The 12,495-nt window shown below is 34.8% G+C and overlaps 1 protein-coding gene and 1 non-coding gene across 2 annotated transcripts in view; one reads left to right on the top strand and one right to left on the bottom strand.

Moving 5' to 3' along the window:
* DNAH7 (dynein axonemal heavy chain 7) overlaps positions 1-12,495 on the top strand; it is a 253,080-nt gene that overhangs the window by 197,770 nt on the left and 42,815 nt on the right. Inside the window, exons 52-54 of the mRNA XM_043910523.1 lie at positions 3,602-3,728; positions 4,692-4,886; positions 6,581-6,673. Coding sequence (XP_043766458.1) covers positions 3,602-3,728; positions 4,692-4,886; positions 6,581-6,673 — 415 coding nt within the window. The remainder of the gene's footprint in view (positions 1-3,601; positions 3,729-4,691; positions 4,887-6,580; positions 6,674-12,495) is intronic.
* Positions 8,865-8,965, bottom strand: LOC122699060. The gene has a single exon (XR_006342546.1). It is a non-coding gene; the product is annotated as a U6 spliceosomal RNA (small nuclear RNA).

Raw genomic sequence — 12,495 nt, forward strand, 5'->3', positions numbered from 1 at the left:
TGAGTATATGAATATGTACAAGTAGATGAGACTAATGAAGGTATAGCAGTGACGCTTGGCTTAGCAAACAACTTCTCAAATACCTGCCCACGAAAACGGGAAGGGGAGGAAGAGGGTGTCTTTAGGGAAGGAATGCACAATGGTAGAGTTTAAAAGTTTCTCTTTATATTATGAAATTTGAAAACATTTCTCTCAGTATCTGACATTTTCAAGGTGAGCAAGGATTACTGAAATACAGAAAACAGAAATTTAAGTGACCTTTCATATTAAAGTTCCCAGCCATTTGCATTATGTTACTTACTTGAACAAGCATGTCTGGTTTTCACATTAGAGTCTGAGTTCCCTGAGGCAATAATTTTTTTTATATTCCTAGAATCTAGAACTTATCACAGAGCTTAATCACATAGAGTGACACAGTAAATGATGTTCTGCTTTTCATTGCAGTTTTTAATTTCTATCTTGATTAAAACAAGACTACCAGAGTGTTATCATTTTAATTAATTTAAAATCTGTTGGAGTCTAGAGAAAAAAACTTTGTTTTTTCTCTTAAAGACCTATTTTGTATATAAGTTTTATAAATTTGGACAATTTTAGACTTTAAAAATAGTTACTGGTTCCTTTACTATCTCATTATATGAAATTAGGATTTACTCACAGATATGATATCTCTTTCTTCATAACTATAATATAGCCCCTTACAATTTATAGAAAATCAAATTCTTTTACCTAGATGTAAGATTTGAATGAAGTCCAGAAAACAAAATGTGCCTTTTTAGTTTTAGTTAAAATTCTTTCATTTAGAAACAATGAAAATCATATTTATGACTACAGTGATCTTAAAAATATAATTCTGGAACCAAAGAGTAAATATTAAAAAATATATTTGAAAACTTTGAAGTTATTACTATACATACAGAAACATGCAGAAATCAGAAGCATTTGAAAAATAAAATTTTATGTGAGTACATCTGTGTAACTAACATCCAGGTCAAGACATAGGACTTTATCAACGGCCCAGAAACCACTCTGTTTCCCCGTCTAGTCACTATAATCCACATCCCCCCAGGTAATCGCTGTCCTGAGTTTCAGTGCTAGAGATGAGTGTTGCCTAATTTAGAATGCTATTTAAATGGAATTACACGGTCGTGCTCTTTTTTATCTGACATCTTGCACTTAACATTGTGTTTGTGAAATTTATATTGTTTTGCACAGTGCAAAGAAGTGGTTTATTCACTTTCATTGTTAAATATGGGTGCATTCCCTATGCTCCTATATTGTTGGGGAAGTGTAAAAGCAAATCTTCTCCCAGTCCAGAAAATCTCTCCACAAAGCAGTTGAGAAAGAAAGCAGTTTTTAACTGAATAAGTATTAAACTAGAATGTGACCCGCAGCACGAGCAGCAGTTCGCTAAGAGAGCACAAAGACAGGAATCTCACTTCCCCGGCTTTAGCAGACTGGCTTCACCCAGAGGAAAAACCAGTGTCTTATCTTTATGATAGGACATAGTTTGGCAGCTCAGAGTCAGGAGCCCATGAAGTTAGCCGGTGAAAACGGCTCTCAGATCTTCAGAAGGGACATTCCTGGGCCGTAAAGTTGACAAAATACCTACCTATATTTCAAAGAGAAGGTACTTATAAACTTTCAAAAGTAAATGCTCTAAGGAAAAAGAGAGGGAAATCTCTTCTTAACATTTTCGGTATAAAAAGATTGGGCCTTTTATTTTTATTTGTCCTTTCACTATACCTCAAGTTTTTTATTCATTCTACTGCTGAGGACATTTGGGTAGCTTCCAGTTTGGAGCTGTTATGAATTTTTGCTGTCTTGTACACTCCTGTATGTGGCTTTTGTATGTACATTTATGTGGTAAGTACATATCCAGGAGTGGAATTGATCATAACAGAGTATATATATATTCCATTTTAATAAATATTGCCAAATAGAGTTCCAAAATGGCTACCACAGTGGAGACTCTACTAGTAATCTCGTTTAATCTTCCTTTTTTTTTTTAAGTAAAAAGTAGGAGGAAGCAAGATCTCATTCAGAAATTAGAGTTCTCATAGAAATCATTTTTTTATTTGTCAATCATTGATAAACATCAGATAATCTATTAAATATGTACAAGTTTTACTTGTCAATCATACCTCAATAAAGCTGGAGAAAGAAACAAAAAAACATTAGCTGACCTGTTGGTCTCTGGGCGCTGATTAGTTTGTAGCTATAACAAAAGTGTAGAAAGGATATGACTGTTAACAGTAGACTACTAAATTGTTGGAGAATCTTAATATTGGTCTAAAATTATTTCTAATTTTCTTTCATGAGAGATAAAAATCTCTCTTTTTGTGTTTGTATTCTGATAGTTACTATTCATAATAATTATTATTTAATAATGCCAAACACATATTATAATTAAATATATACTGTGTATATACTATGAAATAACCATAATAATTGGAATCATCTGTCTTTATAATATTTTAATGCATTATAATTTATTATGGCAAAATAAATAACTGTAGCAAAAAAATACAGAAACAAAAATCTAACTAGAATATGGCTTTGTTACAGGAACCACACTGAAATCAATCTCTCTGTCTCTTACTCTCAAAAATATATGCAAGATCACACATGCCTGTGTGCACACACAGAATTTTTTCTTTCCCTTCTACTTCTGTCAAGATAATTTTCCCTTGTTATTAATTATTCTTTTGAAATATAGTTTTTAGCAGCTGTATAATATACTTTTATTGAATGCACCATAATTTTCTTCATAATTTTCTTATTGTAGGATTTGCAAGTAGTCTCCAACTTTTGTATTATAAATAACACAGTAATAAATATAAATGTCACCATCATTGATTATTTCCTTTGGCTAAATCCCCAAATTAGGACAGATGTGTTCACTTTTTTCAGACTCCTGATATAAATAAATTCCTTTTCTGTAAGGTTATTCAAATGAATAAATTCATCAGAGGGAGCATGAATACCTTACAACACTGTGTCACACATCAGCATTGAGAATAATAATTTTCTCATGTCAAGGTTTACTGTGAATACCAATCACACATGTTAGCATTTACTAGGGTGCTGTTAGTTGCAAATATTGTGATTATTCATATTTCTAAGACTTGTCTATGTGGTAAATAAAAATGTAGTTTATTAAGTTATGTTATTAGTCCAGCTTTTATGGATTTATGAACAGAGTAGCCCTCTTCTAAACTTAATTTAATAAAGAAACCATTAACTTTAGTCTGTTCATTTATAATAATATATCATATAGAACATACATAAAAGTTTATGAAATATGGAAATCCAGTTTTACCCCAAGAAATGTTTTGTAGTTTTCTAAAAGGAAGATTAAGTTTTGTTAAAAAAAAGTCAGTTGATGGTAAAAATGCAATTCTACTGAAGTGTTCCTATATTGCGTAACTCTCAAATTGGTGCCCCCAGTTAATGAGAATCCTTGATCTGTTTTGGGAGTAATTGACCAGAAAGTTTATTAGAAGAACACACATCTAAATGGTTTATAATAGGTTTTCCCAAGAGCATTTTTTGAGAGAATAATGCATTTTTATTTATTTACTTTTCTTTTGTTGACCCTTAGGCTTCAAATTCTCAAGGATCACTTCACTTATTCCCTTTATGTTAACATCTGCCGATCCCTCTTTGAAAAGGATAAACTACTTTTTTCATTTTGTCTAACTGTAAATCTACTGATACATGAGCGATTGGTCAGTACTGTTTTAATTTATGGGGAGAAAATACTAATGTGAATTTATTAATTTATGAATTTGTGTGGGAATATATATAAAAGGATTGTTAATAGCAATTATTATAGTGAAGGCAAGATATCACAACTAGACTGAACTTCACAGAGGTGAAAAATAAATTAAGCAGAGTTCCTTATGTAACTATTACGACTTAAATTTTTGTATGTTTTAGCTTAAAATAGTTTCTATCAGAATCTCACATATAAGGGTGCATATAAACTTCTCAAATGTATTGATATTATGTACCCCAAGTAATAATATAAATGGTAATGTTTTTAGGAACTTTTACAAGTTTGTCAAATCTAACCATTGGGTTTAACAATACCATTCATTAATTTTAGCTATGTTTCAAATCTGTTTACTTAAAATATGGGAAGCACTTTAAGAATGGAAGAGAGGTGTATAAATTCATTATTTTATATACATGTGTTTAAGCTTTATTAATTTCATATGGCAATGTATTAGCTGAATTCTGAAGAAACATTTATTTTAGTATTTCTTGCAAAAATTTCAAGAACTCATCATATTTTATAGAAAATAATTGAAAACATGGCAGGTGCATGGCTTTCTGCCTTCCCACAACTTTTACAGACAATAAAACTTCGCAGTCATTTTGGAAGACATATATTAAAAAAGAATAAAATTCAGATTTCCATGTTTCGATCAGAAATTCTGGAGGAAGATTATCAACAAGTAGCTCTCTAGTATCTAACAAGTAGCTCTCTAAAATGGAACTATTTTGAAAACTGGTTATAATGAATACATTGATTTCTTATGAATCAATACTGGCCTATACCAATAACTAAAATTTTATGGGGGGATATTTGAAACTTGAAAATCATTCAATTTTTTTAAATGGTTGTAAGTTACCTGTGTATATGGTGAACTCATTTCTGACTCTTCATGCTACTTTGTTTTCCAAAGATTAATAAAGCTGAATGGAGGTTTCTGTTAACTGGTGGCATTGGCTTAGATAATCCTCATGCTAACCCTTGTACATGGCTTCCTCAAAAATCTTGGGATGAAATATGTCGGCTGGATGATTTGTCTGCCTTCAAAAACATTCGTAGAGAGTTTATGCGCTTAAAGGATGGATGGAAAAAAGTATATGACAGTTTGGTATGTTTTTAACTCTCTTGCTTGTTTCAAAGTTTTTAAATGGAGAAAATAATGTCAAATAATTTATTCTTGTCTGTAAGTAAGCATTAAACAGCTGGTCAAATATAATGTTTCAATTAGGCTATCCCCACTTTCTAATTGGTTCTGTTTGCACTTCTCTTCAAATTCCTTGGAATCTGTAAAGATGCAGAAAAGTTGCCTGGTCCTTAAAAGTACTCTTTTTGGATTTCCAGGCCAGATTTTTATTATCAACTTAAACTTTGGCAGTCATAATGGCAGATGACTTAAAATTTTATAGAACAGGTTTCGTTTGGATTTTCTGAACACAGGGCACAAACTAATAAATATTTTTGTCATTTGACGAGAGGGAAAAAATAATAGTTCTCAAATAATTTTCATGAGACCTGATCTTATTAGTTGGAAATTACTATAGCTAACATATACCATGATGCTCAGTTTCCCTTCTGGAATATAAACAAATTGCTGCCTTCCTTCACTTTTTCCTTAGCACAAGGGCTAACATTGTGATTCCCAGTTAATTTTTTCTAGTGTTTCTACTTTTTTTGACATTTTGCTTTTCTTGGGCTTAACATGCAACAGCTCTATTTGGGGGTGGGGGTTGGAGGGAGAAAAAAAGCAGGATGCGTGGAGAACACTTTGGTGACCTGTTTATTGTACTATACATGATAGAGTGTGTCTGCACATGAATTTAAATATTTTGGTTTGGATCTCTTTTGGATTGATCCTTGTTAGTAATAAAAGTACTTTTTCCAGAGGCAAATATGTTTTTGTATGTAGTTGAGTCTAAATAGAAATTTCCCTATTCGGAAGCATGAAGATTTCTGACCTGAGATAACCCATAGCCTTCCCAGCTGTTTCAAAGATGCAAGTATCTTCTTTTCCCATTCCTCCTCCTGGGATCTTGATACATCTCTTCTTGCATATTTTTAATAACATTCTTTGGCTTCTTCTTTACATTCTGTGTGTAGTGGGGGAAGGGGGAGGAACGCACATGCGCTCAGTCACGTCCAACTCTGCAACCTCATGTGAGCCTGCCAGGCTCGTCTGTCCTTGAAATTTTCTAGGCAGGAATACTGGAACAAGTTGCTATTTCCTACTCCAGGGAATCTTCCTAACCCAGGGATCCAACCTGAGTCTCTTGAGTCTCCTGTATTGGCAGGCGGATTGTTTACCACTGTGCCGCCTGGGAAGCCCCTTCTTTACTATACACATTCTCAAATATTCCTTTCTTGAAAAGATATCAAAATTTTATCAAAATAAAAAGTAATGCATAGCCTTCTTTGTTTGCAATAAATGTTTATTTTTGTACATGGATAATGAGAGTAGTTAGTTGGCAGGTTTTTGAAATGCCTTTGGAGAAATAATGGGAAAAGATCTCCTAATGCACATTTATTGTAGTAATAGAAAACATTTGTGCTATTGATTAACGTTCATATTGACACTAACCTACTTATTTCATGTCTTAGTTTTGGTTTTACGTGGCAGTTAAATTTTTCTTTTTATTTCTTATTTCATAGCTTTGCCCCAACCTAATAAAATTTACATTAGCATTCTTAATTTCACTTAATTATTTTATGTTTTCTTTAAACTTAATTTAAAAGTCAGAATACTGGGGCTTTGGCTTTTTATTAAGTCTTCCAAATAATATTGAATTATATCCACTGTCATTTTAGGAACCACATCATGAGGTTTTTCCTGACGACTGGGAAGATAAAGCGAGTGAGTTTCAAAGGATGCTTATCATTCGTTGCTTGAGGCCGGACAAGGTAAATGCTGTCTTTGGAAGCAGCTCAGTGAATTCTAGACCTTCCAGCTCCACATGCCAGCCAAACATGTGTTTCCTTATGTAATCATTGGGGGTGGGGTGGTAAACAGCTGCAAGAAATAACCCCAATTCCCTCTAATGCAGTCATTTTTTAAAAAGTGTGTATTTATTATAACTGCAGTAAATTAGTAACTCACCAGATTATGTTTAATAGTTTATTTATGTTACAGCTCTTCCTTTTATCCCTGGAGAAGGGAATGGACAATCTACTTTACATTTTTGTTCTTATTGTTTTGATGAAATTGGTCAATGTTTACATGAAGCTGATTTACTATACCTTCTGGTTCCTCAAATGCTATCCTGTACATGGTTCTTTATTGGCTTTTGGAAAGCTAGTAGAATATTGTTTTTAAGATGTTCATCATCGCTCACCACAAAGGAAAATGTCAACACTATTAATTTTCATTTCTTTAAGTAATAAATTATATAACCAGCAAATCAGCTGAACTGTCATATCAACAAATGAGAGTACTCATTGATATCCTCATTTGTATTATTAAACTCTGTTTGAAAAAAAAAAAACTCTTCACTTAAGTGTAAAGATGCATATCCACAGAGATAACCACATAACTCTGAGGAACGATAGACATTGGGAATGTTGGAAGAAAAACTGAAAATATATTCTAATTGTCCACTGTTACTATTTGAGTAAAAGTATACATAATTACTCCAAAATTTATTGTATTCACAATTTGAGTTGCTAAGGATATAGGATAATACTTCCATTCTGACAGCAATAGAAAAAGCTGCACTTGTATGATAAAGACAGTGTTTTTTTTTTTTAATTTTACACATAGTGATAATACAAGGTAGAGGCATTCTTTCCTTTGTAAGTCAGGGTCTGTTTGATGAAAACATGTCATTCTTTCTTTTTTTTTTCATATATTTTTATTAGTTGGAGGCTAATTACTTTACAATGTTGTAGTGGGTTTTGTCATACATTGACATGAATCAGTCATGGATTAACATGTATTCCCCATCCCGATCCCCCCTCACACCTCCCTTTCTACCCAATCCCTCTGGGTCTTCCCAGTGCACCAGGCCTGAGCACTTGTCTCATGCATCCAGCCTGGGCTGGTGATCTGTTTCACTATAGATAATATACATGTTTCGATGCTGTTCTCTCAAAACATCCCACCGTCGCCTTCTTCCACAGAGTCCAAAAGTCTGTTCTGGACATCTGTGTCTCTTTTTCTGTTTTGCATATAGGGTTATCATTACCATCTTTCTAAATTCCATATATATGCGTTAGTATGCTGTATTGGTCTTTATCTTTCTGGCTTACTTCACTCTGTATAATAGGCTCCAGTTTCATCCATCTCGTTAGAACTGATTCAAATGAATTCTTTTTAATGGCCGAGTAATATTCCATGGTGTATATGTACCACAGCTTCCTTATCCATTCATCTGCTGATGGGCATCTAGGTTGCTTCCATGTCCTGACTATTATAAACAGTGCTGTGATGAACATTGGGGTGCACGTGTCTCTTTCAGATCTGGTTTCCTCAGTGTGTATGCCCAGAAGTGGGATTGCTGGGTCATATGGCAGTTCTATTTCCAGTTTTTTAAGAAATCTCCACACTGTTTTCCATAGCGGCTGTACTAGTTTGCATTCCCACCAACAGTGTAAGAGGGTTCCCTTTCTCCACACCCTCTCCAGCATTTATTGCTTGTAGATTTTTGGATAGCAGCCATCCTGACTGGTGTGTAATGGTACCTCACTGTGGTTTTGATTTGCATTTCTCTGATGATGAGTGATGCTGAGCATCTTTTCATGTGTTTGTTAGCCATCTGTATGTCTTCTTTGTAGAAATGTCTTTTTAGTTCTTTGGCCCATTTTTTGGTTGGGTCATTTATTTTCCTGGAATTGAGCTGCAGGAGTTGCTTGTATATTTTTGAGATTAGTCCTTTGTCTGTTGCTTCGTTTGCTATTATTTTCTCCCAATCTGAGGGCTGTCTTTTCACCTTGCTTATAGTTTCCTTTGTTGTGCAAAAGCTTTTAAGTTTCATTAGGTCCCATTTGTTTATTTTTGCTTTTATTTCGAATATTCTGGGAGGTGGGTCATAGAGGATCCTGCTGTGATTTATGTCAGAGAGTGTTTTGCCTATGTTCTCCTCTAGGAGTTTTATAAAAAAATATGGAACACTTCACGAATTTGCATGTCATCCTTGCGCAAGGACCATGCTAATCTTCTCTGTATCGTTCCAATTTATGTGCTGTCGAAGCGAGCACGTCATTCTTTCTTGAATTGGTAGTGTGGCCTTAGCCAGGGCCAAAGTATCCATTAAGCATAGGACCTCGGGTCCATGATACTCTTAGGAGTTCATGAAAGTGCTTTAATTTCTGTTAAAATGAGAAAATAAACTAGTCTGTTATATTTTAATTATACAAAAACAGTTGCAAAATACATTTTTTTCTATTTATCGATGGAAGGAGGGGTGGTCCGCAATGTGCCAAGGGCCCCTAAATGTCATAGTGCTGCCCAGCTCTTAGATGCTGGAAATAGTTCCCATTGTTGAAGATCATTATTAAACTGCACCTTGGGGGCCCTTTTAAAAATGAATCTTCACTGAAACTATTAGCGTTAAGCCTCAGAAGTTTTCACTGCAAATATTAAATATGAAAGAATATGAAATAGTTCAAACTCTTGTCTAATATGGCTTCTTCCTTTAAAACTTTTTTTTTAATTTTCAAAGATTTTTTACTTTGTTTTCTAAGATAAAAACTGTTACAGTAAATGGCTTTCTGTGTTCCATTAAACTTCTCCCCTCAATATTTGACAGAGAAGTTTCTGATCATATTCTATATTGTTTAGTTAAAGTGATTAATGAGGTGTTTCCTAACTGCAGCAGTTTCATCTATAAATTTATTTTCCCCAGTTTGTTTTTAAAAATTTGACATTTTAATCTGAAAATACATTGAGTACCAAATAGATCAAATATTATTTTCCTTAGTCACTCTCTTTTTCAAGTGAATATGAGGAAGCTGGGAAATTTAGATATTCAAGCTGAGGGGCTTTTGTTCATTTTTTGAATCAGTGGAGGTTAAACTTACAGTCCTACTTCTCTTAGCTCTTCTGCAGAATGCTTTAGCACTGTGTTTTAACTTTTTCTTATATGTTTCCATATCTCCTCTAGAGTTTTCTTTGCATGGGTGGAAGAGTGTAAACATTAACACTTCTCAGCAGTATTCCTGGTTCTCTCCTGTGTATACTCGAGGTGGGGGCATTGTGGCCATTAACCTTGTTTTGGCCAGTAAAATGTGAGCAAAAGTGTCAGGGTGGAAGCATTTAGCTATCATTGTGAGATTCTCCAGAATACTTCCTCTTGCCATCAAAATTGTGGAATCACATGTTGGTATTTAAGTGCCATAAACAGGCTGGAATGCTGAGTCAGAGCAGGGAGAGTTTGTTGCCTGGACACTCGGATGACTTTTCTGAGATGGTAAGCTTTTGTTGTGTTAAACCACTGAAATCTTGAAGTTGTTTGCTACTATAGCATAGTTCAATTTATCCTGTTAACTAGTTACCATTTAATTAGTTACCATTACCTGTACTATCACACCTATAATCCTTAATATATAAATAATTATCAGATTTCCCTGGTGGCTTAGATGGTAAAGAACCCACCTGCAATGCAAGAGATCTGGGTTGGGAAGATCTCCTGGAGAAGGGAATGTCTACCCACTGCAGTATTCTTGCCTGGGAAATCCCATGGACAGAGGTGCATGGAGGGCTGCTATTCATGGGGTCACAAAAGAGTCCGACATGACTGAATGACTAACACTTTTTGGACATCTTTCACAGGTCAGATGGTAAAGAAACTAGTTGCCATTGTCTATGCCATCATACCTGCAATCCTTAATATAGAAATAATTAGTATGCTCTTTTATTACTTGCAACTTCAAATGCTTCAATCTTGCTGTTTACAGGCACTTAAATTCCTAGTCATAAATCACTGATTTTGGAACCTATGTATTTAAAAATGATATATGACTACAGTATTATGCTTTGAAAAGAATAATTTTCCAAAGCAAAATGGTATTAGCGTGCCAGAGAAAGGAATAGTGCTATATAAGGCTGACAATTGGGCTAGTACTACATAAATAGATTTTATTTCTTTGCTATCTCTAAGTCATGAGATATATATCTCCACTAGGAAAAGCCATAATTGTTTGATCTCTAATATAAAGTATATATTATTTGTCACCATAGTGTTTTTCTGTCTCCTTTCCACTGCTCTGCCTTCAAAACCGACTCCATCCTGTGGTAAGAAGTCACAAATGCTATGTTCTCTAATGCTGTGGTTTGGAAAAATGTAAAAGATGTTCACTAAACCATCAGTAGGAAAAATGAAATGTTTGCACTTTCCTTAGATTTCAATAGTTTATAGTGTTTTATTGACAAAAGCATATCAGATGTATAAATACTGAGGTATGGAATGTTTTGAGCCCATTTACAAAATGAAGAGCTTCTGGCCACAATTTTCTCCTTCCGGACTGGAAACAAAAAGCAAATTAAGCAGCTTTTAATAAGAAACTTGTCAAGTATAAGCTAATATGTTTCTCTAACCTCAGATAAATCCTGTAGGAACTTGCAAGACACAGAAAAGCATACATAGAAGACCACAAACTTCTTTTCTGCCTTTGGGAAGATGGGGGCCTAAATTAGTCTATAATTTTTGTTCCTGACAGATTTCATTTTATAGTTCTTACGCTTGCATAATCAGATTGCAGAAGCAAATCCAATTCCATCACCTTCCAAATTGAATAGCTTGCAGTTTCATTTACCTCAGAAGTTACTGTTTCGTCTTGGGAACAAGTTGGTCTCATTCAGTTGTTTTTTGTTTTTGTTTTTTAATTTTTGTGTTGACTATTGTGTTTTAATTTTTTTAATTGGAGGAGAAAATTCCATGGACAGAAGAGCCTGGCAGGCTACAGTCCATGGGGTCACAAAGAGCTGAACACAACTGAGCGACTAACACGCACGCACAACCGCTTTACAGTGCTGCGTTGCTTTTTGCTTACAGCAGCGCGAGTCGCTGGAAGTGTAATACATTCCCCGTCTTGAGCCTCCCTGCCTCCCACCCCACCCCCAACCCCCCCAGGTCATCACAGAACGCCAACCTCAATCCTCTGGGTCACACGGCGGCTTCCCGCTAGCTAGCTGTTTCACACATGGTCGTGTATACGTGTCAATGCTACTCTCTCAATTCATCCCACCCTCTCCTTCTCCCACTGTGTCTACAAGTCCGCAATTTCTATGATCTTATTCAGTTTTAATGTTAAAAATGAAACAATGAAAATTATCATGTGAGCAGCCCTCACTGGGTCTTCCTGTACTACCAGAAGACTCACTTCCCATCTGCCATGTTTGCACAAATGCCGTGAATGACCCCGGCCTGAACCGCTCAGAGCTCAGACTTCCTAAAAGTGAAACCTTGTACTTAAACACCATGTGCTTTCGGTTTGTTTGTAAAATTAAAACTGAGTGAAGAGGTTAGCCTTGAGAGGAGAGGTTATTAAAAACTATTTTGTTTTTCTTTGTTAATTGTTATTGTTCTCAACCTAGGGGGAGAAGACAGCCATAGGAAAAGAATAATAGGGAAAAGGGCAAGGACAAGGGCTGAGACAGGAAGTGAGGATATTTTCAGTTTTCTACCATCAGCTTGATATCTGTTCCCATTCAAAATATCTGAAACATGAAATAATTTCCCTGGAAATGAAATTTTATGCATAGGTGAAGAAATCTGTATGCAGTTCAG

The sequence above is a fragment of the Cervus elaphus genome, chromosome 8, assembly GCF_910594005.1.
Source record: "Cervus elaphus chromosome 8, mCerEla1.1, whole genome shotgun sequence".
Taxonomy (NCBI): Eukaryota; Metazoa; Chordata; class Mammalia; order Artiodactyla; family Cervidae; genus Cervus; species Cervus elaphus.